The sequence below is a fragment of the Fundulus heteroclitus genome, chromosome 22, assembly GCF_011125445.2.
Source record: "Fundulus heteroclitus isolate FHET01 chromosome 22, MU-UCD_Fhet_4.1, whole genome shotgun sequence".
NCBI classification, from domain to species: domain Eukaryota; kingdom Metazoa; phylum Chordata; class Actinopteri; order Cyprinodontiformes; family Fundulidae; genus Fundulus; species Fundulus heteroclitus.
Window position 1 is genome coordinate 8,459,150 of NC_046382.1, and position 27,999 is coordinate 8,487,148.

Sequence of the window (27,999 nt, forward strand, 5' to 3'; positions counted from 1 at the left end):
TTCCTTAATGGTTTTAGCTTAAAATTTGTTCTAGTTTTGGCTTCAAAATAAAGAATCTTTTTGATAGAAGGTTACTCAAGAAAAGCAGCAATTGGTAACTACATTTTGTAATTTAAATACCAGAAACTGGACTAGTGCCAAACTTCCTCCAGCTGCTTATAAACAGTGTAGCTAAGAACCATGAGACCGGTTGTGTGTGATGCCGTTTTTCCTCTGGAAAGATAACCTACAGTCTATTAGGAAATTAGTTAACCATCACTTTGGATACCTACACTGTTATGGTTTGAAAAGTTTTAATTTTTTTGAGAAATAACGATTTGAAACTGGAATCCAACTTAAAAAAAGAGAATGAAGCTAGGTACGCTATGCTTGAAACTGAGAAAGGAAACACAAATTTAACATCTTATTTACCATCTGCACCACCTGCCTACATGCTAAAGGAAAATAATAGATTTCTTTTCTACATTTAAAGCACCAGCAACACAAATCCAGATATTTTTAGCTGGAAATTTTTTGCCACAGCATCACCGTTAAGTTCCTGAGCAGCGTTAAAGCTACGCTAGGCTACAGACTCGCCCAAAGCAATGGTTGCTCCTGATTTTTTTTGCAACTTACATAGGAAAGTTTAAAGGAAACACAACCAGTGCAAATGAGAAAGATGTGAAAGAACTATAAAAAATGGTTCCAGCTGTGAAAGCAGGAGTGAGCAGGAGTGAGCAAAACTTCTGTGTGAGAGAGGAGAGAACATCAATAACGCTGTAACATCTGGACTGGATATCAGGAGAGTCTTAGGAGGGATGATGCTTAGGCCCACTTTGACTTTTAGATTGTTTTTTTTTAGCTATTCCACATCGGCCTCGCCTTCTCCCGACTGCGTTTCCATTAAGCCCCAAACAGCAGATGGAAAATTTTATGAAAAGAATCAGCCTTAAAGAAAAAAAAGAGAGAATATTTAATATAGTGCACCAACCCATTCTCAGGGTCGTCTTATGAATTCTGACATTGACAATGTCAATGTTATAGGTATTACAGTCACTTTTTTTTTTCCAGAAACCTAATAAAAATGAATCAGTTTTAAAGTTGGGGCTGCAAGATTTTAGAAAAACACATTACCTTATGGTTGAATATTAAGGTAATGATATCGACTGCCATTAACTCTCATTTTCTTAAAGCGTTCTGGTCACTAAGCTCTTTATCAGGTGTGTGCATGAAAACATGTAATTTTCAAGCAGGGTTTGAACGCATGGTTCATGAAATACTGCAGCCTAACAACCCTGCCTGCATGCAGAGACGCAGTAACAAAAACTTCCCCCAGAGTCGGGTAGCTGGGGCCTAAAGCGTCTGGCTTTTATCCACACCTGCTGCTGCACACTGTTGGTCGGCTGGCTGAAAAAAAATGGAAATATGGAAATATTTCTGATCACTAGAACTCACTCTGATGATGGCAATGTTTTAAAACTACAGTTATGAAGCTACAAGCGGCACGTTTCTAGGCTTCCTGCAGCTACCTGAGCAGACAGCCTGACTAGTTAACCAACTAAGAAGAGCCTGATTTAGTTTCTCTGTGAGTCTCAGAAGCTCAGAGGGGTGATAATCTGCACATTAAACACTTGAAAACTACAACTAAATATAGATTTTTTTTTGTTTAAATTTATATGTTTAAGCCTCAGTTTAATCTAACAGTTTAATGTTGAATAAAAATTACGTAGCTATAATTAGCGTTTAGCAGCAATGTGCATAACAGGCTTTAGGCTGAAATAAAGAAATCCAATCGTTTTGTACACATTTTTCCCTTAATACCATGAAACTGTGGTATTTTTCCTCAATGTTGTCACACCACGAGAGTCTCATATCAACCCATGCCTATGAAGGGGTGTTTTAGGGGAATATCTGCTAATACTAGTCTAATTTTCTCTGAAATTATTGAGGATCCCAACACACACACAAAAATGTAACCTTATTGTATTTCTAAAGCCAACTAGTACTCTAAGACATTATATTCAGGGGGGGGGAAATAATACATTGCACCACTATTATTGCAATTTCCACTGCGAGGCACAATTGACCATTTAACCACAGAAGAGAGGACATATATTAATATTATTCAGTGTGCAAGACTGCGTGGCAAAAGAAAAGACAAACAAATCAGTGCTCAAAGAAGAAACAAGTGGGGGAGGGGGGGTGCATGTAAACATGGTGGCATGGTGGAGGAGTGGCGGGTGTGTTTTTCCTGCTCTAAGCGAGTCTCGGTTGAAGTGTAAGGGAGAATCCAGGAGCACGAATATTGGCCTAGTAATGACACTCTGTGCAAGCTTCTGCTGACGCCACCACATGGGAGCCTTCAGGATGACGCACGACTACAAACATCCTGCTACAGGGAAAAGCTCTAGATCTGGATGATCCTGGTCTGGCACTGTGTAAACATTGCCTTCAGCTCGTTCTCCTGGGCCTCGTTCACAGAGTCCGGCTCCGGGCTCTTCTGCACCTTCGCCACGGCGTAGTTGATGCCCTGGGTGAGTCCCGCCTGCGTGAAGCTGGCCACCTGGACCATGGAGCTCCTGATCTTGGCAAAAGGGGACACCACGCGGCTGCCGTTGCTGTCGGCGGGCGAGGGTCCCAGGCTGCCCTCCATCAGAGAACTCAGACTCTTCTGAGAGCCTCCGGAGGCAGCAGAGCTGGGCTTCTGGACGGAGAGGAGGTTGGAGCTGGAGGTAGAGGTTGGGACGTCTAGCTGGGACGGTCTGGGCAGCTGGGTCTCCTGGTTCTGGTTCTGCAGCTCGGAGCCCGGCTGCTGCGCCGGGTCTGCCGGGGTTTTCTTTTGCCCGTGCGCGGCGGGGTTGGCTGGAGGGACGCCGGCTGGCGGCAGCTCTCCAAACACCTCGACGGGTTTGGTCTGTGCGTCCTGGACAAACTGGTGGCAGTAGGCGTCGATGGGCGTGCCAAAGTCAATGAGCAAGGCTTCTTCAGCCAACGAGGCGGCACCGGGTGACTTTTCGTTAATTTCGGAACAGCCTTCTTGTTTTTCCCCGCAGCCGGTGACGTGGATCATGGAGGGGATGTTGAGCTCCCCGCTGCCGATGGACTGGGAGCGGCTGCCCAGCCGCGGGTTTGATGCTACGATGCCACAGCTGGGCAGAACATAGTCCACCTTCTCAAAGGACCCAGAGCACGGATGCTCGGGGTCCGAATTGTACGAGTCTGAATCCGAGTCGATATCGTAGCGCTCGTCACCTATGTCTTTGAGGGCTCCCGTTCCGGGGTTGTTATCCGACGTCTCCAGGCTGCTGTCCGACTTCCACAGGTTGACGTGCATGGTCGGTTTCAGGAAGTTCACGGTCACATCGGGTTTGGAGAAGTTCCCAAGCTTGCCGAGGGGCTTAAAGGGGCCGATGTTCACGTTTGTCTTGGTCTGCTTCACCTTCTGGTTCAGGGAGGAGAACTTGTTGAGGAGGAAACTTTTGCCCTGGGCCAGGCCCGAGCTCCCAGGAACCTGGCCGGCAGCTTTGTTCTGGATCCCCATGATGTCCTCGTGAGGTTTACTCTGCCGCCTGGAACAAATACAAGAACACACCGGTGATCAGCTCCTGGCATCATTTCTGCTGGAAACATTTCTAATAAAATAAAATTTCATAAAATGTGTCTAACAGACCAAGACCAAGCAAATAATTATGAAGCAGAAGGGAAAAAAGAAGGTTTTCAGTTTTTAAGGCAAGGCAAGGCAAATTTGTTTATATAGCACAATTCAGTACAGAGACAATGCAAAGTGCTTTACATGATTAAAATATAGGAATAAAAACAAGTAGGAGTGTGGCATGAATTTGTACCAACTCAGCTTTGTAGCATCATGCTATGGGCACACCTCTAAATAAAGCCATCATGAAGACCAAGGAACCCAGCAGACAGGTCAGTGATTATGTTGTGGAGAAGTTTAAAGCAGGGTGAGGCTAAAAAATACTTTCACAAGCTCTGTGAGGCTCAAACTGATCAACCCTTCATTTGAAAACCGCTGTAAACCCACAAAGACGTGACTTCTGCTCCCATTTTCAGAGGATTTTGTATCACTTTCATTGCTATGCAGATGACACCCAGCTCTACATCTACACTGAGCCCAACAAAACACTTCCACCACCGTCACTGCCAATGTCAATGAAATCAAAACTTCCTCAAACTGAACTCCTCCTTGTTGGCACAAAGTCCACTTTAACTAAATGAAACAATTTTACAATTACAGTCGAGGATTCCTTAGTTTCTCCCCTCGAGTTAAGAGTTTGGCTTTATCTTTTGAAGCTAATGTCATTAGCATCTGTTCTGTGTATTTCCATCTTTGAAACATTAACCGTCTAGACCCTCCTGCACAGAAAACGTCCTTCCATCCTTAAAACATCTTCTCTGGTTGCCCATCAGATATCCACTTTATGATTTTCCTCCTCAACAGAAAAATAGTCTGCCTGGATGTGTAAAGTCTTGTAAAAAAGTTGAAAACATGTTTTCTTGTCCTTCTACTTTATTACCATGAGCTACTTTGTGCTGAAATAAAATCCCAATAAAATTAACTACACTTTGTTTAACAGGGAAAAATGTTACACAACTGGCATGCAGCGGTGGGAACAGTCGCACAAAACCAAAAACAGAAAATTCCAGTGTTAACTTTTTGTTCAGCGGACCAATCAGCTTCCACTTCATTAGGTTTCAGTAGCAGCAAGTATGATAACAATGTTCACAATCCACCGTTGACATCACTGTAAACAATGTTGATTGCTGTGCTGTTTTCTTCTTAGCTTTCATCTTCTGCTTATGAGGCAGTATTAATATTGTCGTCTCCCATTGCTCAACAACTTCATAATAACAGAGATGCCGGTATCCGCTGCTGTATGACGTTTTCTGTTATATGTGCATGCAGGTCCCTTTGGGGTTTTGACAAAAGTCTGATGGCGGTCTTATTTAATTAGTGTAACTGAGCTTTCTGAGTTCCCGGCACTGCATGGGTAGGAGACTAGACTCGTTGCTCTGTGGGACTCTTATTTTTCCAACACTGTCCGACTTACTGCCTAATCTATGGCAAACCTCGAGAAGCATTTAACCAGGACGTATAAAACAGGAAAAACATTTTTCTACACAGCAGTGATGAAACTGTTTTGTATTTATGCTTTTCAATTAAAAAAAAGTGCACATTAAATATAAAACATATTGATATTATTGATGTTACAACAATAAGTAACCCATAAAGTTATGATTTACTGAATGTTTGTTAAAATAAATTGTCTGATGAAAAAGGGAACTCCAGAAAAGTGTTCCAGGCTTCCAGCAGTGTTGCCACCTCTGCTTTTTATAGGCGACTTTACGCTTCTTTGTTTTCATAGAGCTGGTTGCTTGTTTCTCTTGCAAAAACTGGCAACACAGGCCTCCAACCCACACTCGCACAGTTTTTTTCTAAAATTCAGCCGCCTGGGCACAGAGAGATAAAATATTCTTCTCGACGGCTGTGTAAAAGTTAAAATGTATTACTTACTAAATGTATTTAGTAAGTATTTTATCTTGAACTAAAACCACTATCCCCTTAAACATGAAGCACAGCGCATGTTCGTCATGCACCCTGTAAGTGCGTGCAGCACCTTTTGTCTGAAGATGTTACACAGAGTGAGTGTTGGTTAGCGGTTAGCATTAGCTTCCTCAAATTTCTTGATTCATCATCAGTTTGGCGGTAGTGAAGCTAATATTTTTGTTTGCGGAATAAGTTTGTAAAGCTAACTTTATGGATAGCTGTGCCCACCACTGCTGGTATGAATATATTTGTAATGTATTATTATTCCGAAATTTAACACTTGCCTCTCAAGCTTCTTCTCAACCACTAGCAGGTCCAACCCGGAGGCCTGTTTGGTTATGCGGAGCATCTCAGCAATGCACTGCAGCGTATCTGAAAAAATGTCACACCATCAGTCATCAGGCATCAGGCATGTTTATTGCTTAAGAAGATCCGTTTTGTTTTCTTGTGTTTGTTACCCTTTCCATCGTCCTCTGGATTCCGCGTTGCAGCTCTCAGTGTGTGGAAGTAGCCGCTAGTTTCCTGGTTCCTGTAGTGCAAACGCATACAGCAGAACTTCGGCTTCCCGAACAGAGTGGGCTCTGGACCTGCACGGCAACACACAAATGCAATAGCATCCAGTTTTTACAGATCTGCTGTCATTGCATGAATCATGTTCAGTGTAGATATTACTAAAATGTTATTGAGAAGCTGAAAGCACACTTCTGGGAAGTGTTTGATGACTCAGTGAGAGTGCAAGGACTTCTCCTTTGAGCTCGACTCACCGATTTCAATCTTTTCCAAACCCTCCAAGTTGAGACGCTGGTATTGGTCGACTTTATCTGCCTCGTCATCATAGCTGGAACAAAATAAAGGGAAGTATAAGTCACTCTAGGCAGCACACGCACAACGAAATGATGAGTTTAGATCCGGCTTACTATGCAATGTAGTAGGCTTTATCTGACAGGAGCAGCAGCACATCCACATCTTTGTTGGTTGCATCAATCAGGCTGGAGGAGAAGAATAAAAATATTTCATATAGTACACGCAAACACATCAGATCTGACCTTTCACAAGCATTCATCTATTTTCACTGAGGTTTTTATTAAATGTCTTTTTTAAGCCTATCTGCTTGACTGTGTGTCTAGCCACCGATGGAGCTAGTCTAGTCGATCAGTGCTTCTGTGTCTCTGCTCTGTCCTCTCTAAACCCAGTCGGCCGTGGCAGATGGCCGTTCAAACTGAGCCTGGTTCTGCTGGAGGTTTAGGTAGACGCTTTTCCTCAGCTACATCAGTTTTGCACTGCAAAAACAGATCTAAAAATAAGTAAAATGTTCTTAAAATTTGTGTTTTTGTCCTTGATTTGAGCAGATAAATAAGATTATCTGCCAATGGAATGAGTTTTTTGACCCCTAAAATAAGATAATTAGACATCCTGCACTTGAAATAAGACGATTGAGATGAGTTGTTCCTGTTTTAAGAGCAAAAGTCTTATTCCATTGGCAGATGATCTTATTTACCTGCTCAAATCAAGGACAAATACCCTAATTTTAAGAAAATATGACTTATTTTTACTTCCGTTTTTGCAGTGTGGACAGATTATTGACTTTGTATACATTACTACAGTTTAATTTAGCTCCTTGCTGCTACACCCATTGCTCCATGGACGTAACATGTTGGTTAATCAGCAGTTCTGCAGGAGAACTGAGGACTTACCTCATGTCACAGTTGATGAGAGCCCAGCCTCCATGAAACGTCTCGTCGTCCGGCAGCAGAAGCTGCATGTAGGTCTGCAACAGAAGGCCGACCTGCTCCTGGGCTCCTCTTTGGCTCTCCTTTTCTTTCTCCTCGTGCTCCTTCTCCTTACTGAAGATGGAGTAGAGGTCCTCCGTCACGGGAAGACCCATCATCAGATCTGCAGGGAGGTAAAGATTACCCAAACAGACAGAACTCCAGTACAAAGGTTCTCATTACATCTTGTTTGGCTTCCCGTACCGATGACTGCTTGTCTGTAGGCGTCTCTAAAGCGGTTGAGATAGTAACGGTTGGCAGAGTTCACGCCATCCTTCATCACGCCCGCCAGCTTCCTCTCCCCTGTCCTGGTGAAGTCTCCCTAGATCAGTAAATTAAAAGTTTAACCTCATCTAATTTGTACACTTTTAACAGCACAGCTTGTGAAAACAACAGAATCAGTGGAGAGATGAAATAACTTGAAGAAACCACTGAAAATGAAAACTGATCAAGCTGGAAACGGTGCTACCTTGAGGGCTGCTGTTCCTGCGTACTGCTTGCTGATGGTGTCTCCGTTGTTGGCCCACATGACCTGATAGATCCGGTAGCATTTGGGAGGCAGAGGCTGCTCTGGAGGCATCACACCCAGCTTCTTCAGCTGCAGGAAGAACAAAGGGAAGAGGGAAGACATTGAGAATGGAAGACATGATTCAAACCTGAAACGTGACCTCATAAGATTAAAAAAACAACCATATGTGGCACTTTGTGCAGTGAGGAGGAGGAAACGAGGAAAAATGTACAATAGCTTGGGGATCTAACAGACTGGTAGCCGACCAGTTCAAACCAGCCTGACAAGAAGAGAAGGAATGAACATGAGCAGACAGGCCCAACCAGACAGACATTATTCACGGGGACTTTACTTGTTAGCAAGTTTCTTTTACTGCTGTGTTGTTTAAATATGACAGCAATATAAGCACTGTGGGCTTGTTTCTCTACCAGAGAACCCTCCTGTGCATGGCACTGTGAACTTTTTGGAACACAAGAACATTTTAAACCAAGTTGACATTTTAAATTATTTGGTCTGTCCAAAACAAATGGTCAAAATAAGAAGCTCAATATTAAATTTAGTTCAAAATGTACAAACCAACCGTCTTTCTGGGCCAGCTCAAGTATAAAAACCCTTGAACTCCTTGAAAAGTTACTTTATACTGTAATGCAAACGTAGTTTCATTTATTTAGCTGCAGGTAAGTTTTAGCAATCCACGATGATGTTTTTACTGAAAGGTCGCCGCCATGAGAAAATATTAGAAGTGCTTAAAATTCGTAGAAAAACTCTGACCTGCTGCTCCATCACCACTCGGGCAATTGCTGCTTGAACCACGTTGGTCCTGTCGAGACAGTCCATGCAGTTGACTCTGAAGATCCCCTCCTGCTTGCAGATGACTCCTGCCTGGTCCACCCTGGCAGACGGAGAGAAATCAAAGATTTTAAATTATTCATAAAAACATAATTTCAGCCTGACTATAATCTGAAGTGGAAAATTACTAAAAAAATATTTAACACAAGTTCAAGAGAGGTTTAGATTTGGACTGGGTTTTTTTTGTTTTTTAGTTGGGTTGTACGTTGTGTTTGACTGGAAACTGTCAGATCTGGCAACCCTCACCACACTTTCTACAAAAGAAAGAAGGTATTGGAAGTTATTGGAAACCTTTTTCAACCGAGAGCCAGAGCAAGGTCTGGTGCTGGTTAATGTAGTTTTTCCAAGTACCTAGTTTGATTTGTTCTATCAGACATGATAATGTAAATATATTTTTCAAATCCAGCCTCTGAGTCGAATATAATTACAATAGGAGGAAAATTTTGTGTCCTCTTTATGCTTTGGAGGGATTTAACAGAAACTTCTACAACAATTACACGCATCATCTGAAAGTAGACAAATTTTACTCCAAAAGTACCAAAAATGAAGTATTTGTGGCTGTGATGTAGAGTTTAACAGATTTAGTTTTCTAGGGAAAGTCCTGAGCTTCTCTCGATTCCATTGTTCTCTATTCCTTTTCAGGGGAGGCAACAAATATGAATGTAGTTAATAATAATAAAACTCCATTGCATGCATTTGTGTTCCTGTTAACAGCTTTTGTTTCCGGCAGTAACAGCCACTACTTACCAGGCCCACTTCATGTCAGTGATGAGGTCAGAAATCGCATCTGTCAGTATTTGCACGTTTTCAAACCTCATTCCACGACTATGAAACAGGAAGTAGGAAGAACAATGAGGAAGTGAAGACAACGTTGGCGTAAAAAACAAAGTCCATTCATGGTGTGGCGCTTCTCCTACCAGTGCTCGTGGAAGTCGAAGGAAACGTATGTGAGGTTCGGGTTGTTGTACAGCAGCACCTGCTTCAGATACGTGTCGCCGATGATCTTCTCTCGTCCGTTCTGATCCACCAAGTTAATGATGACCTGCAATAACAAAACAGGACGTGAAAATGTATTTGCTCTGCTGCAGATTTGTTGTCTTTTTAAATGACATTTTCACATGTCTGATAAACAAATTCTAATATCAAACAAACATAACCTGGATAAACACAAATAGCAGTTGGTAAGTTGTGATTTCTTTTATTGAGGGAAATACATTACCCTAGTCACCAAGGCACCAAAGTGCAAAAAGTAGCTTCCCTTGTTATATTAATAGTGAATCAATTAACTAAGATTTTAGAAAGCTGAGTTAAATTTTACGATCAAAACCCAGGCCAGACAACAGGATCAAGAAAACACTTAAATAGAACCTGTCTGACTACATGAAGTAGGCTCAAATATCTAAAAAATGCAACACATTATGCCCTGATAGGATGAACTGAAGAACAGAGGCAATAAAACGTATTTACATCTATCAGTGTGGAAATGGTTACAAAGCCATTCCTCAGGCTTTGGGACTTTATTGAATCATATTGAGCCATTATCCACAAATGAAGTAGTGGGGAACATTTCCAGGAGTGGTCAGTCCACCAAAATTAATCCAAGAAAGCAGCAACGACTGCTCATCCAGGAGGTTACATAAATAAACCTTATCCTGATTTTTTTTGCTTTAGTTTGGTCGGTGTAGAATCAACAGGAGAGCTTCAAGGTCCATTTCACATTTTCAGAGAACATTGTGATTATCTTCAAGACAAAAGTCGATTCAGTTTACGTCTGGTTTAAAATCAACAACACATTTCAGAGACAACCACCTCATACCCACAGTTGAACATGCTGGCAATGGTCTGGTTCTGCTTTGCTGCTTCAGGACCTGAACGACTTGCTATAATTGATGGAACCACGAATTCTGATCTCTAGAAGAATATCTGGGCAACAATTTCAGGCCTTAAAGTGTAAGTAAAGTAAGTAAAAGAATTGACTTTTGGAACTCTAAAGACATGTTTGCTTTAATCTCTTAAAAAAATAACAAACAACCTTGTACACATTGCTTGCCGTGTTATCACCTGTACCTGTATGTCCCAGAAAAAATTTCACCACGGTAACACGCGGTGACAAAAGAGTCTTGATGTTAACCGTTTATTAGCAAAAACGTTGATTTAGTGTTGAGTTACCCTTTAATCTCCAGAACATATTGGTGTTATGCAGCACCAGCAGACCCACCTCTGCATCTTTTGCTGTGGCCTAGTCAAATCCCAAACTTTAATACAAACAGACTGTTGGTGCTTGAAAACCCTCCAATGTGGCTGATCTCGGCCAGAGCTCCTCCGTATCGACGTAAATTCTCACTGCTTGTCACTGACTGTTGCTGCCAAGAGTGGCTTGACTAGTTCTCAGGTTTAGGAGACAGTTTCATTGTCACATAGGGCCAGGTTGGTTTAGATACCTTTTATTCTTTAAATAACAAAGTGCCGTTTCGAAAACTGCTTTTGTATTCAGTCAGGTTCTGTAAGAGGGTCGAAGCTTATATTCGGCATCTTTTAAACAGCAGATGCAGCGACAGGTGTTGCATTCATCAAAACGGTGTTAAATTCACATTAACAGCCACAGAGAAACAAAATAAGGCGTAAGACTAAAGGCGGCACAACATGTCTGCGTTCTGACGAATCAAACTAACCTGCTTTGTGTAAAGCTCAAGCTGCTTCTCGAAGTGAGCCGCAAAGTAAGGCTTCGTCTCCTGCTCACCTGCGACATGAGCAGAAACATTTATGAAACAGGGAAACATGGGCAACAAGACATCTGCAAAGTTCCTGCAAAGCATTACATTTTCCTGAAGCATTGATTTCTGCCAGAAAAATCAGGAAAAATATGAAAATAAGTCAAGTTTATTTGTCTAACACATTTCAGGTTCAAAAGTGCCTAACATAAAAGCATCATAATCACGTGGAAACAGTCAATGATTGTAAAACCTGTAACAATCATTAATTGCATCAAGTGAAAAACATTATTACACATCATATATGTTGGTCAGTGTTCCTGTTATTATGAGCCAAAGCATCTCTAAACAGGTGGGTTTTCAGTCTTCATTCAAAGGAAGACTAGGTAAATAAAGCAGATCTAGACAAAGATCTCCAGGTATAACTAACGAGGTCTTGAAAACAGAGAGAAACCCTAAATGACGACATCTCCCTGGTTCGGACAGTGCGGTTCTGCTGACCTTTCTCTATGCGTGGCCGGGGGTTGTAGCGATACCCCGCCTGGCTCCAGAAGACCGGCACAGAGCCCCGGGTCTGCACGAAGGACAGCGTGTGACTGTGCACGTGGATCAGCTGCTCCGTCTCCACGTAGTTCGCCACGTGGCCGTCAGTGTCCACTCCTCTGCGTTTGTACCGCATCCCTGTAAAAAGAAGAGGAACCTGTCAGTACCACTCCTCTGATCTAGATCACACTTTATCACATTTCAGGAACAGCGCCCTCTAGAATCAGTTCCTGATTTGTGCAAAAACGATCAAAAGAGTTCATCCTGTAGTGCAGAAACCTTCGCTCACACCGATAACGACGTTGTGAAATGACCGATAAGTATAAAGTCTTGCTCTATCAAATTTCACAAGGGTGGAGCAACGGAAGATTGAGATCTTTGACCGTTTCCTCTTTGCACAATCTTTCTATACTGCCCAGAAACCTGTGTCATCCCTCATTATCTCTTGAGCTCAGTATGTTCTCAGTAGGACTTAGATGTGTGGACTGAGGAGGAAATGGGAGAATCTTGGTCTTTTGTGTCTGACAAACTCTTTGTGTGTTGATCTGGTAACATGATCTAGATCGTTGTCCTGCTGAAAGAGCCGACGTTGAGTTTTCTCACAGAATCCTTAAGTACTGATCACATGAATCAACCCATTGAATTGTATTTGGAGAGTCAAAGCATGTAGCACTTCTCAGTAACATGACTATTCAAAGTGATGGACATGAACAATTACATGAACATTACTTTTCTTCATCACTGACATTTTAAAGCTTAATTATTTCTATTCATATATTACCAAAAGAAAAAACATTACATTAAGCTAAGTGACTCAGTGAAGGAAGTGGCTGAGAGGAGGGTGTTGTCCAAGTTCACATCCATCAAGGACAACACCTTCCACCCCCTGCATCAGACTGTAGAGGAGCTGAGCAGCTCCTTTAGTGCCAGACATAGACATCCTGTCTGTAAAAAGGAGCGCTACCGCAGGTCATTCATTCCTGCTGCTATCAGACTATACAATGCTGCACTATAACTGTGACCATAACTGTAATAAGTAATGTGCAATAACTAATGTGCAATAATATATTTAATACACTGTACTACAACCCGTGCAATAATCCTGAGTATAGAACTTATCCTAAGTATGTATGTATATATATATATATATATATATATATATATATATATATATATATATATATATATATATATATATATATATATAGACCACTATGAATGTAAATAATATAGTAATAATAATAGTATAGTATAATAATAGTATTTTTTGGTATTATTTTTGATCCATTGTATATATGAAGATTCACTGTATATAACTGAATGCACCTTCCCTACTCTGCACCTTCTTGTATGAGCCGATGTGACGAGTGAATTTCTCCATTGTGAGATCAATAAAGACTATCTTATCTTATCTCTTAAATCCTTGACTAGACTTCTTTAGTTTCATTGGAACAAGCTTCATCATTAAAAATAAGGGGTAGAGAATAATAATAATAATAATAATAATAATAATAATAATAATAATAATAATAATAATAATAATAATAATAATAATCCACTTTACATGTGGTTTATGTATGGGAAATTGCTACAATTAAGAGTCTAAAAAAGACAAAAATAAAGTAAAATGATAAAACAAATCTGAAGTGATAAAAATAAAGTTAGGTTAAAATTAAGCTGGGAAGTTTACCCATTATGGGTCTCTCTCTTCGACTTCGTAAATACAGTCAATTTAAAACCTGCACAGTTGCACATTTGTTTTCAGGGTGTGATTTTTCCTGTAAAAACTGTTTTTCTGACTTCTTTTGAGAGCTTAAACTTATCCCAAGCAGTATTTTGGGATACATTCATACATATCATACTTGCCAGTAGAAAGGAGTTCATTACAGCCTATTAAAAGAAATTAACATATGGTTGATTATAACATCAAAGTAAACAGAGCTCTGTATGAGAATAGTATCGGCAGATACTCAAATTCTGGGATCGGAAGAGAAAAAAATGTTGATCGGAGGAGTAGAAAAAACCCTTTAAAATATGTTTTAATATAAATTGTTTTTCCTCAGCTATCTTTGTCTGGGTGTGTTGTGATTATTCTTAGAACAGGAAATTAGCCCTTTTTTCTGTTCTCTAGTGAAAGTCACTGGAGGTTTCTGGTCCTGTACACTATAAAATTGAATTAAAAGCTAAAAAAAAAAAGGGCTTTGTGTGTTACCTTCCATTTTTATACAACTTTAATTTGTCTGCATCTCCTTCAAAAAGGCTCCGCATCATAAAAAATGTCACTGCAAGATTTTTGTTTTAACCGCATCAACCTCCAACCTGAGCTGAAAAAACAAATTTGTGCCACTTTTGTGTTACGATCAAGGGACGCTTTTAAAAATCACTTTGGAGGGCCGCAAACGCTACTCTTTGCTGCAGTTTTAGCATTAGCATCATGTTAAGGGGTCTTATTGCTCCGGCTGCAGTAACAGGCAACTTCATCCAAGCAACTAACTTCTAGAGGCCATTTCCTGCCGTAGTATGGTTAAAAAGAAATTAATCTGACTTGAACGGCATGTTTTCTTGACTTTCCCATTTTGAAAAGTGGCTAAGAGAAACGTCCGATATCATTTATACCACAGGTTTTTAATTAAACCCTTCTATCCAATTAAAAAGGTGAAATATGAACAAAGAAAATGTTTAGTTTTTGTTTTTTTTTGCAGGATTGTTTCCCCCACACTGAATAAATGTTATTAATAAAACAAAGGTTAGATTTTCCTATCCTTTTGGAATATGAGATTTACGCTGCTGCTAAGAAACCTTTGACTGCACCGCGCATTGATTCCCGGTGCTCCAGAGTTCAGGTAGAACCTATTGGGCACCCCTACCTGCACGGTGGCGGCTCCGTCTGGAGATCAGCGCCACGGTGAAGCGAGGGTAAATGTCGTCCACACAGACGATCTCCTTGGGCGGCGTCTCCGGGCTGCTCCGCTCCTCGTCCGACGTCTCGTTGTAGTTCACCACCAGTTCCTCCACCTGGACGAAGCCTTGGATGATCGGTACGACCCAGAAGTCAACCTCCGGGACCTGGATCATTTTGAAACAGGACACACAAGTTAGTGTGGAGGGTATTTTTTATTTCAGGTTAATAATCAAAAAACATCCATGTAGTAGAATCAGAGCTATAAGGCAGCCAATGAGGAGCCAATCATTCACACCTTTGCACTGCAAAAACCGATCTAAAAATAAGTAAAATGTTCTTAAGGTTAGTGTATTTGTCCTTGATTTGAGCAGGTAAATAAGATTGTCTGCCAATGGAATGAGTATTTTGACCCCTAAAATAAGATAATTAGATATACTGCACTTGAAATAAGATGGAGATGATTTGTTCCTATTTTAAGTGCAAAAATCTAATTCCATTGGCAAATCATCTTATTTTCCTGCTCAAATCAAGGACAAATATACTAGCTTTAAGAACATTTTACTTATTTTTAGCTCTGTTTTTGCAGTGTGTGACGTCATTCCAAATAAACACCTAGTCAATACTTGAGTTATTTTCCCACCTGAAGATCTATAAGATCTTGGATCATGTGTTTGTTCCAGAAGAAACGGTCGTCCACCTTATAAAAAGACAAACGGCAGTCAGTCAACGTGAGAAAGGATTGAGATGAACCATAACGCAACGTTTTCTCTCCCACCTGCTTCCACAGAGGTAAGCTGGACTTGCCGGCGTCTCCCTGCCGCTGCACGCTGTTCGTCAGGTCGTAGGTCATGCTGTAGTAGAAGGAGTCAGAGTCCATGAAGACCTTGTAGAGCTCGTCTAGCAGCCGCCTCTCCAGACGCTCCTTCTCTTTGTTTTCTTTAACCTGGAATGCAGGGGAATACTGGATTGGACGGGCGGAGAGAGAGAAAAGAGCAGAAGGTTTGAGAAGCAACGGAGCCGGAAAGCAACAAAAGGCCTCAGGATGGATCTAAAAGGCAGAATGTAGGAAAGGCAGGAAATCGGTTTGGATATAAATACCTTTTTCTTGATGGGGACGGACACGTTGGACTTGATCTGACTCAGAGTTTTCATCAAGAACTTTGACTCATCTGGAGACTGGGCCTGTTTCTCGGTCTTGTCGATTCCAAAATGATGCTTCTTGCAGGGCTGTGAGGAATTAATCAAACACGCATTTTCATTTCTGAAGCACAAAGGGGGAAAAAAAAAATCACCAGCTCAGATAAAAGTGCTACCATCTCTCTGCAAAACCAGAGCTAGAGGGGACAGAGTTACCATTACTCACTAAAGTCTGAACCTTTTTCACATTGCGTCACATTACAGCAGTGGTCCCACGCTCAAATCCTCCATGTCCTGCAACCTTTAGATGAGTTCCTCGCCCCAAAAGCCTGAATAAAATGGTTAAACTGCCTCAGTAGCAGGCAGTCCAGCTCTCCAGAGCTCTGCTCATGAGCTTTGAATCCGGCGTGTGTTAAAAGCAAAGACGCATCACACCGCAGCTCTTGATGCTCAATTCCCATTATTTGCTGAAATCACATATTTTTTTAGGTGGCCTTTCATACTATTAAATGCGACCGCCATCAGACATCTGTCTGAACAGTTCTAGACCACAGAGCAACACGCATATGAAGATACCAGAAGGAGACGTCACAGAGTTTGTGGAAGCAATGATGAATGTGTTTCTAGAAGTGTTCAATAAAGTTTTGTTAAAAAAATTAAACAAACTCAAAAACGTAAAAAAATAAAATAAAAAAAAAACGCAGATACCGGCCGGCATATCTCCTTGTTATTATTAGAAAGCTGTTGAGCAATGGGAGCCGACAAAATTACTTATTATTGGATCAATTAATTACATATTATTACACCAATTAATTATTATTACATCTTTGCAAGACTAAATAAGGTAAGACTAAAGCAGCACAGCTATTAAAGGTCTTTTATGGAGCGCTAGCTGCTGCTTCTGTGTGTGGATGTGTAGTTAGAGACAGGAAAGAGAACTGAAAAACAGACAAAATGCTACATGACCGTTCAGACTGTGGACGTTTTTTAATAAAATCTGATACGTATCCAAACCAGTACCACAAACGGAAGTGGCACATATCAGATTTTATTTTTTGGGGGGTTTTTTGGTGAAAAGATCAGAATCACAGTACCGAGAAAAAGGCGGATTTGGTTTGCATTTTCCTGCAGCGGGGAACGTAGCCTAAAAGTTAGATTGGACTTTCAGACCACTGCTTTATAACCACAAACTTCCAACGCATGTCTTTAGGATTTCGTGCCAAAGACCAACACAGAGCAGAACCTTTAGGTGGTTAAAATTTTAACAGCACAAAAAGGTTTTGCCTGCATTTGTGTTCAGGTCCCTTGTTTTAACAAAGCAGAAACAATTTGGCAAATTACACCAGCTAGTATGTTGGAGGGCATTTCTGCCCATTCCTCTTTGCCATCTGTGCATCTGTGAAAGCATGAATCTACTGTGACCTAAACCATCTCCTCGCATCTCTGGCTGCAGGTTTAGGGTCGTTTAGGGTCGTTCTGCTGGAAGGAGAACCTCCGGCCCAGTCTAAAAGTCTTCTGCAGCCTCCAACAGGTTTTCTTCCAGGATTGTCCTGCATTTAAGCTCCATCAAGCTTCCAGTCAGCTTTCCTGCCCCTAACTCAATTAAAGCCTCTCCAGGGCCAGATGCTGCCACCACCATGTTACGTGATTGTACTGGTGATGTGCAGAAGTCATTTTCCACCACGTGTAACACCTACATAGGCCAAATAGTTACATGTTGGTCTCATCTGACCAGCTCTCCTTCTTCAACAAGTCTGATGTTTCCCAACATGACTCGCTTTCAGGTCTGTAAACAACGCATTACTGTCCCAGAGGCATCTATTGATGCTCTCCAGTCAGTTTAAGTGTGATGGTAGGACTGCAAATGCTTTCCCTTTCCAATGCTCTGCCATGTCTGAAGCCTGAGAATTAATCGCATTTTCAATATAATCGCGATTCAAAAAAACGCAATTTCCAAATCACAGAGTCTGCAATTTTTGGCTATGTAACAATTAGGGAATTAGATTCGTCCTTTAGGTGTTGGTAATATGCTTAAAGTGGGTTTGCCTCCACATGGAAGGGAAGACAGTTGCAGCAGTGAGATAATCTAATTGTATTACTTGTTTTAGAGTTTATATAATCATACATAGCATTAAGTACAGGTCAATCAGTTTAATACATAGACTTGCTTGTTGGTTGCACTTTATGTTCAACAAGGATTGATGTCCAAATCAACTAAAAGCTGTTCTCTTGAATAATATTCTGATTAATAGAAACATTAAAAGTTCTTGTTTTAAATAGTCCTTGTTTACAAACGTCTTTATTTAGACGCCATTTTTGTTGCTTGTGGTTAATGCGGAGAAAAGTCAAAATTGCAATTTTGGTTGAAATATATTGTAGGCAGAACGCAATCATTTCTGCTCTGAGTTTAGATGCTGTGGGTCTTTTAGCACCTAATCTGCACAGCGAGGAAACAAAATGATTTGTTGTTTGTATATGTTTAAAAAGACATGATAAATTAAACTGGGGGGGGGGGGGGGGAATCACATTAAATCGCAATATTAAGAAAGAAAAAAATCGCAATTAGATTATTTTCCAAAATCGTTCAGCCCTACTCCAATGCTCTCTAAGGAACCTCTGAGGCCAGAAACAGAACAGCTAAATTATGAGAACCATCACTTTTTGTTATACGTCATGATGGAGCGCTACCCTGTGTTGGTCCATCACATATAAATCCAGATAAAGTGCACTGAAGTTTGTGGTTTTAACGTCACAAAATGTGAAAAGGTGGCAATACGCTACAGTTTCTACTTCCAACCTAACATCTACATTAGTCTGCAGGATTTCTACGAGCAAAACAAGACAGACACAGGGTCTGCAGTACAAGGACAAAGTACAGGGCAGGGTCTAAAAGCTTATGCTCTACTGATCCTCCTCTTCCGCTCTCACTCACTTGAAAATATTCAGTCTCGTCATCCCAGAAGCCTCCCTGAAAAAACCGAAACCTTAGCACCAATCAGCTTGTTTTTTGCCATTCTTTAATGTCATTTCACGAGTGGATTTGATTTTTAAAAACAACCCAGAACTCGTTTTCAACCTCAGAGATGAATCATGCACTGACTCATGTTGTTTATTCTGAGGAACACTAAAAACAATTGTAGGATTTCCACAAGAATAGTCAAAATGAGGGGATATAAAACAACAACAACAAAGCAATAAATGTGAGGATGAAACCAGGAGTCCATGGGGTTCTGAGCTCGTGCGTACCTCCAGCTCGAGCTCCTGAGGCTCCTCGTCAGACAAGGGAATGACGGCGATCTTGGTGATCTTGTAGACTTTGTGGTTGCCTGGTAAATGGCCCACCAGCGCTTTCTGCCGTATCAACACCAGACCGAGAGGAAGGTCTGCCAGGAGGAGGAGGGAAAGAGAAGACGGGGGGAAAACTGCGTCAGCGGTGCAGAAACACTGAAAGGTGTGAAGACGGCGGCGGCACACGGAACGTCAGTTCTATTAATAGCAGAAATCTGGTGAAGACGTATTTATATCGTTCTGATTTATCTACAGTACATGCAGCATTTTTTAACACATGCTGAGGATGCGCTGAAAGTCTTAAAATAAAATCATCACACTTGAACACTGTGAAAATCACCCGACCTTTAAAGTTGACTGTGAAGAAAAGAAAAATCCCCCGTTAATAAATTATTGCTTTTAACTAAATAATTCCAGTAGTTAATGTAACTTGAGCATCTTTGGGACTTGTATTTAACTTATTTTGTTTTTTAAAGCAGGTCAGAGAGTCGCAAGGTGGCACGATTCCCAGCCTGGGGTCTTTCATGCAGTCTCCCAGTGCATGTTTTGCTTCTTTCCGGGTACTCCGGCTTCCTCCCACAGTCCAAAAACATGACTGCTAGGTTAATTTGTCCTTTGGTGAGTGTATGCACGCATGGCTGTTCGACACCGGCCTGGGGGGGGCGTCCCACCAGCAGGAGCTCGGTACCAGCCTCCACTGACCGGCAGCATGGCCAGTGGATGGATGGAAAAGCTCTTTAATCTATGACTTCTTGCTTTCTTGCAGTTTAAACACAGCGTGACACAGAAGCTCTTTTCCATAAGCCTCTCTCCAACCCAGGAAAGAATGAAACAAGAAATTTGAGTAGGGCTGGACAATTAATCGCACCTGCAATATAATCACAATTTTTAAAGAAAACACAATTTCCAAATAACAGAGGTCTGTAATTTTTGGCTACGTAACAATTAATGGATCAGACGCATCCTTTAGGTGTTGGTTATATGTTTAAAGTGGGTTTACCTCCACATGGAAGAGAAGAGAGCCACAGCAGTGAGATAATCTAATTTTATTATTTGTTTTAGAGTTTATATAATCAATACTATTTTTACCAGAAACTTCCAGGAAACATTACGTACCAGTTGCACTTTGTGTTTAACAAGGATTAACTCAATTAAAAGCTGTTCTTTGGAATAAGAATATTCTGATTAATAAAAACAGTTATATTTTCTGTTTACAAACATCTTTAATCTACAGGATTTTTTTTGTTGCTTGTGATTAATACAGAGAAAAGTCTGAAAATAAATCACAATTATGATTTTTGGCAAAAACCACCAGCCCTCCATTTGAGCAACGCAGATGTGTGAATTTCATAAATGGGAAAATAGCAACAATAAAACAGCTTACTCACTGAAACTCTCCCATATTTACAAAGCAGGCCTGCACATTTTAATCAAACATTTATTGTCATCACAATATCACTGTTTGTAATATCAACATTGCAAAAAAGTGCTGAGACGGAAACAAATACAGGAATCACACTTTGCATTTGTGCTTTCAATGCAGCAGAAAACACTCCCAGATGTATGTTATGTATGTACATGCATGTAATAATAATAATTATTTATCTATCACACATCCAGTCCTGGGGCCTACATCATTAACGGAGCTCAGCTAACTCATCTAAGTGCACTGACACGTCGTTCTCACACCTTTCCTTCAAACAAACATACCAAAAACACTGGCGACACGAGTGTCTCGCACAAACACACGTGGAAAAACACGGTTAAGAACCCGTCTGATCTGTGTAAAAAGGCACACAACAACAACAAAAACAAACAGCTGAAATGGGTTCCATCCCCCCCCCACCTACCAGTGTGAAGCTGTATCTTTCCAATGACGCCTTCCACCAGGCCCATGCACACCGGGTTCCACGCCAGCAACAGGTCTGTCGCTGCAAACACACACCAGCGTGGGTTAGAAGCTGATCCAAACACCGAGGAGCAGCACATAAACAGTCAGTGAGAAGTGAAGATGACCCTGGAGACGCTGCAGCGCCAGAACCGCTCACGCCAGCAGCAGCTGAGGAGTTACGCCACAGATTAACCAGAAATAAAATATTAAATCAGACACGTTTTGGAGGCTTTGCCTTAGGGTTGTCACGATACTAAAATTTTCAACTCGATACCGATACTCAGGAAAATATTCGATACTCGATACCATTTTCGATACCACAAAGATAAAAACAAAGACCCCAAAATTTAACAGAAATATTTTTATTAATAAATAAAATACAAATAAATAAATAAATACAGTAAACAATAATAACAATATTTTGAGGTTGTATGCTGTGCACAATATTAAGCAGGCCTGATTAAAAAGAAGTGTTCCTTCCTTGGCTATGCTTTACAACACATTGACACTAGCCAAACCAGTTAACAAACAAAAACAAATGCTGTATTCTCAGCAGCTGCACCTGTTACAAAAAAAGTCTGAAACTGAAAAGTGCACAGAATTATTCAATCACACAGTGTTCAGAAAGTGCATTTTCCTCTATTCTGCACTCTAGATGAATGACTGTTTTGGTGCCACTGGTGGTAGAACTGACCTGAATTTGTTTTGCTGTTTGCAGATTTTTTTCCCCCAAGTCCCCAGCTTCTGGGGGACTTGGAAAAAACACCCCACCCCGCGGCATCGATTCTTTTGAAAATGAGTATTGTATCCGGATACAACATTTTATACTTTTGACAACCCTACTTTGCCTCAAATAAACGGAAACAAGAAGAGTTGGTCCACATATTTATGAGGATATATGGAGGAAAAGCTTTAAAACTAAAGGTCTAAACAAAAGTCTCCATGTAGCATCTTTTGTTTTTTAACAAGTAAAGAGTGAGTTGTGTGACGTTTTAGCAGGAGAACAAACTGGAACGCTCCACATTAGTCATACAGCCTGGATTAGAGGACGGGAAACTGGAAAGAAACGGAGGGTGTGGGTGTGGGTGAAGAACGTCAGCTTTAACCGGCCTCAGACCGTGACTCTTCCTGCTCCAAATACCGGAGACCTACATGAGCAGAGGAGCCGGCCCACGTCTGATGAGAGGGGAAGACCTGCGGGAACGAGTGAAAAGGAAAGCACAAAAGGTCCTGGCAGAGAGTCTAATATGTTGGAAACTCTTCGTCCGCGTGTGCAGAGAGAAGCGGAGTGGAAACTCAGCGCGCAGTGGAAACCCTTTTTCCAATTAAATAATGAAACAGCGGTGCAACCAAAGCCTCGTTTGGGCCGGCTGCACAGCTCACGCTCAGGATAATGTGCCGCGCCTTCTGCTCACTTCAGTGAAACTTTTTCTTTCAGTTCAGCCAGTCTGCTGCTGAATATATAACTCCCATAAAGCCGAAAGCGCCACAAAAATCATACCTAAGTAAGGCATTTAATAAGATTTTATTTGATCTTATTGGAAATAAATAGATCTGATCAACAAAAAAGGTAAACACATCCATAAATATTTAAAGGTGTAAATAAGTACAGGCATAAATACTTAATTAAATTTGTAATTCATCAGAGTTTTAAGCTTTTATTTGTTTAAACTGAATATAAATACGTCAGTATATAATTAAATATTAATGGTCCTGAGCTGCAGCTCATCGAGCAGACCTATAAATGACGAGATGCTGCTCCACCAGCGGCTAAGTAATTCAAGACACTGAGAACCTAAAGATCTACAAAGTAATCAATCTATAAGTCAGTCTGCAATTTTACTTTATTACTAAAATAAAATTGGAGGCTAATACATGAGTAAATAAGTAAATTTATTGCAAAATGTATAAATCTGCCATTTATTAAACACATGAGCAAATTTCTACTTGTATTTTTTTTTAAGTTATTATATGTTAAAACCGCATTATTATTTTATTGCTTAATTATTTCATATTTCCTGTGCTGCATTGGCCTGAAAAATAAATCAGTCAGTAGAGTTTATTTAAATAGCTCCAGTTATTTATAGATCCAGTTATCTAATAAAAGGCATCATTTAACTGGTTAAAAAGCACATCATTTTCCAGCCAATCATATTAACAAGGATGGTGCTAGCCCCGCCCTCCTGACAGGTGATGCTTACAGGTGCTGCAGCATGCAAACATCTAATTAATAAATTAACCATGAAATAACTACATATTAGCTCAAAAACACCAAATATGTTTAAACAAACATTTTTAAACAACATATTTAAATAATGTGTCTAAAGACATCCACATTTTCTACAAATGTTTACTAATATTAAAATACGAGTGGGTAATAAAGAGCTTCAATTTAAAAAAATACATAAGCTGACTCTGCGTTTTGTGACGTTGATGACATCACAAAAGGCACAAGAATCAAGCTAGCATAGTAAAAACCGTATTGGACGAGCAACGACAGATTTCATCGTAATTTCTGATGCCTTTGAGTTTGATCTGAGCTGTGAGCAACTCGGGTTAAAGGTATATAGCCACATTATACGCTTGTAAAAAAAGGATAAAAAAACTATTTGATCATGATAAAATAAAGTTATATACACCAAGCCTCCATCCTGATAGTTTTTTGATAGTCCTTTTTGAGGATAAAAATAGCCCTAGCACCGGGCACGATTAGCAGATATAAACAGGTGTGGCGCCATCTACTGTCAGTATCACAGAACTATCATAATGCCGGTTTGCTTAATTAATAAATCCAAATTAAATAATGTCAGACCGAGCCTGACCCTCTGCAATGCCTCGCAGTAAAGCAGCAGCTCGGCTTGATCAAAAACAACCGTTATTAATTAAATAAACCGATCTGCAGCAACTTTAAGAGCCTTTTGTCAGAACATTTACTCACGTCAGTCAACTCTGTGGTCATATCTGAGAAATCGGCAAGTTTAGCGTCTGCTTCAGTGACCACCAACGTTCCCAGAGACATTCCTGTCTTTTCCCTCTTGGAATCATTTTTATTTTTGTGTTTTAATTTTCGACTGAATCTTGGGACCATTCTGCATTGTTTCACTAGAGACGCTAATAGCCATTAGCCGCTTCCTTGTTTTAACCTCAGCTGCACACACTCAGTACATACTTCCTCTGTTATTAGAAATAAACACAAAATGCCTTTATTTACTAACAAATTGAGCAAAAATAAAGTGTAAAACGGCAAAATAACAACGAAGACGCCAGCAGGACGTGATACTCTTTCACAAAAACTTTGTAAGCAACCAGAGTGAGCTACTGACATATAAATAAAAGGTCAAATAACGTGGCAGTGCACCTTTAACCTGGCTGAGTCAGAGTTGGAATATTTGTCCCTCGTAAAAACAGGCAAATCCTCACGTCTGCAGGCCAGAAAAACAACTCGGGCTGCTGTAGCTCTGGAAAGGTTTCTGTTTCTGTCTGCTGGGGTTGACTGAGACAGCTGTGATGCTACAGGCTTTACTACAGGTGTCTGCATGGACTGAACTCATCATACGTCTCTCTGTCTGGCAATGATCTGACGGCAGCAGCAGGTGATGACTGACTGAACATTGACCGTACGGCGTTTATGGCAACCTGGACTCGTAATGTTAGCAGAAGAGCTTTTAGATAGTAAAATCCAGTCTGCCTCAGTCCTTTCGGGGAAAAAAAAAAAAAACACTTCCATGTGTTTATTGTTGCCAAAGCATCACCCTGCAGCTGAACAGAGTACAGGTAAACAAACACCTGTTATGTAGGACGACCTAGGTAACTGCTAAACATGGAGAAGCAGCATTTAATTCCTATGCTCCGTTTATCTGGAACAAACTTCCAGAAAACTGTAAAAGTGCGGAAAGCCTGAGTTCTTTTAAATCAAGATTAAAAACACATCTGTTTAAAATTGCCTTTGACTGTTCTAGTTAAACAGTTTTACTGTTTTTAATGATCTTTTCTGTTACTTCATTCTATCCCTACTTGCTTTTATTCTATTTTCTATCTACATTTTATTATTTTGGTATATCTTAATCATGTAAAGCACTTTGTATTGTCTTGTACTGAATTGTGCTATATAAATAAATTTGCCTTGCCTTGCCTTGCCTTGCCCCCAACGCCAACTCCTCGCCCCATTTAGGGTGACTAAGCTGACTGTTATGAAATGTAACAGATCAGGACCCCCGACATAAACCTCAGGGACTTTCTGCTTGTAGATTATCTACTGGAGTAACCTTGTTTCCTCACAGCAGGCTGTGAGAAATCGTCAGCTGTCAAAGAAAGTACAAAACGTCCCACAGGCCTGTACGGTCGCCATCAAATCTATTTATCATCTCTACGAAGCGACCAAAACTGCAGAGGCATGACACGACGACGGTGTGAAATGACCAGCAGCCAAAGAGGAATTTGACTAATTAGGAAGCTAATGGATGAAGTCAAAACAGGCCTTGTGATCCGTTGCCTTGTCCTCTCTGTGCTGACGGGAAGATTTTATCTTAATTAAGGAATGATTCACAACAGGTTAGACCTCAATACAATGAAGATGAAGAACTATGGCCAGACGTGAGCATTTTAGTGTCGTCAGACCACAGGACAGGTTGTAACCGTATCTTCATCCCTGACTGAATATATGCAAACTGTAATCTAGCTTCAAATGTAGATGGCCTCTTCCTCTCTGAGTGTCCTTTCAGCCCATGATGATAGATGACTCGTTTAACTGTAGATAATGTTTGTCTCTCATTAGAGTAATTTTTAGTTCACTGTGTAGTTTGGTTGCTTGTTTTTTCTGTCTTAATTGTTTTTACTTCTCTCTTTTTGTTTCTTGACAGGCGCCCTGAAATAAAATGAATTATTATTACTTATTATTATTATTATTAGCTTCAGCATAGAGCTTCACAGAGCCCTTCTGCTTTTGTTCTGGGGGTTGATTTGCACATTTTGCACTGACACACGTTAACCTCTGGGATCCAGAGCGTCTGCTTCCTGACGAGAATGACGGCTGGACATTCTCATTTATTTCCATCACGTCTTGTCTGTGCTGTGAATTTGGTTGTCTGAAGCGTTACGAACCCCTGATGTCGCCGTCATAACCACACATTTTGCATTCTCCGCTAATGTTTATAGTAAACGGGACCACACATCTATCTAAGGATCTTTACCCAAATGCAATTGAATTTGACGCGCCACAATCTGCTTTTAATTCATTTACCAACATCGGCTAAAGATAGCACAAGCTTTTTTAAACAAAGGCTGCCCCCACATCCGGTTCTTACTGGTGAGAATAGACAAAAACTTAATTTTAATCAAGCCCAAAAGAATTTATAAACTGATTTTATCAAGGCAAATGTGCAAAACTGTTATACCTACAACGATTTAAATCCCTTTCCTACAGAAAACCTGAATACTTTGTAACATTAAAATATTGCATGCTCCTGTTTAGTGGTGCAAAAAAACGAATATAAAAATATAATTATCTAGTCATTTAGGTCATTTTAATTCTAACCCATATGATGAAAAGTTTGGACACCCCTGTTTTAGAATCTTGCACTAAAGAAGACCTAAACCTTGTAATCTAGAGGATAAATAAAAAATGTTTGAATGAAACCAGACTACAAATGTAAATATTGGTAATATAAAAAGAAGAAAAAAAGTCACATGTAGCGTAAAGGTTTCTGTTCAGGCATAATAGGAACTCACAGCATCATTTGTTATAATGGAAATCATGATTTTTCAAAGTGTGGCCCCCAAACGCAATTATATTGATCTATTTAAATAACATAATCATATCGTTTCGGGAAGTTTGGACACCCCTGGCTTTGCATTATTCCGCGGTGTCGAGCTTAAACGAAGCCGTCTCATTCAAACCCTCGGTGTGAAACCTGAGCAGCGGGCTGACAAACTTTGGAGGAATAACAAAGCCGGAGTGACGACTAACAGTGGAAACAAACTGTGTTTTATTTCAGATCGGCGGGTTTGAGCAGATTCGGTGGCAGCGATCGGGTTTCAGGGCGGAGGAGAGATGAAGGAGACATTTTAGTTCTCCGAAAGCGGCTGTTATTGGCACCTACCGGGTCTGACAGCCATGCTCCCGTCCTTCCTGCTGCACCACAGCGCGCGGTCCCCGCTCTGAAGGATGTACTCGTCTTTAGCCTGAAACAGCTCCATTTTTCCCCCACCCTATTTTACTCCCCTTCTCCTCGGTAGCTGAGCCCAATCTCCGGGACACGTCGGGGTTCCTCTCCTACGTCTCGGGCGGTAAACACCGGAGCTAGCCTAGCCGCGGTTAGCTTACGTTACGGCGGCTAGCTGCGTCCGCGGCTAACAGCGGCTGGGTCCGTGTCGCTGGGCTTGTTCCACCTCTACATGCTGGTATTCAAAGTTCCTGGGGACAGGAGGAGCGGCGCCCTTCCTACAGTCATACCGGGCGGCGTGAAGGCTGTCACTTCCATCAGTGAGTCTGGAGAGGGAGGGAGGGAGGAGGAACTGCGTCGCCGTTCAGGACGTAACTGACGTTTCCTGCTTCCAACGGCAACGCGTCACGTGACCCGCCGTCATCGTCCGCTGCACAGGTACAGGCGGAAGGTCTTTTTATTTTAATTATCTCTTTTAAAAAGTTTAACTTATTCCTATAAAACAGATGTATTTTATTTGAATGTTGTTATAAGCCCCCAGCATTTTTGAGTTATGATGTTTTTATAATAATAATAATAATAATAATAATAATAATAATAATAATAATTATTATTATTATTATTATTATTATTATTATTATTATTATTAATAATAATAATAATAATAATAATAATAATAATAATAATGATGATGATGA

At 40.7% G+C, this 27,999-nt stretch overlaps 1 protein-coding gene across 2 annotated transcripts; it reads right to left on the reverse strand.

The window, feature by feature from the left end:
- Positions 1–1,946: 1,946 nt before the first annotated feature.
- Positions 1,947–27,688, reverse strand: inpp5f (inositol polyphosphate-5-phosphatase F). 2 transcript variants are annotated; one of them, XM_036126243.1, is made up of 20 exons: positions 27,239–27,688; positions 21,100–21,180; positions 19,208–19,344; positions 15,923–16,051; positions 15,600–15,767; positions 15,465–15,521; positions 14,790–14,988; positions 11,881–12,060; positions 11,341–11,408; positions 9,586–9,710; positions 9,416–9,493; positions 8,591–8,711; positions 7,781–7,909; positions 7,516–7,633; positions 7,237–7,435; positions 6,460–6,531; positions 6,307–6,380; positions 6,001–6,129; positions 5,827–5,914; positions 1,947–3,548 (listed from the first exon to the last, which is right to left on the reverse strand). In XM_036126243.1, exons 1-20 carry the CDS (start codon positions 27,333–27,335, stop codon positions 2,387–2,389), a joined length of 3,411 nt encoding a protein of 1,136 aa, XP_035982136.1. In that variant the 5' UTR covers positions 27,336–27,688; the 3' UTR covers positions 1,947–2,386. The 2 variants fall into 2 exon arrangements, with proteins under 2 accessions (XP_035982136.1, XP_035982135.1); XM_036126242.1 differs by having other exon boundaries at positions 15,600–15,785.
- Positions 27,689–27,999: the final 311 nt, after the last annotated feature.

Bases quoted from the DNA above. Each gene is read 5' to 3' on its own strand.
- inpp5f (XM_036126242.1), bottom strand. From the start codon at position 27,335: ATGGAGCTGTTTCAGGCTAAAGACGAGTACATCCTTCAGAGCGGGGAC. The intron at 9,711-11,340 runs GTTAGTTTGATT...TTGTTATTGCAG, and splicing joins TTGAGCTTTACACAAAGCAG to GTCATCATTAACTTGGTGGA. The intron at 9,494-9,585 runs GTAGGAGAAGCG...CCTGTTTCATAG, and splicing joins TTCGACTTCCACGAGCACTG to TCGTGGAATGAGGTTTGAAA.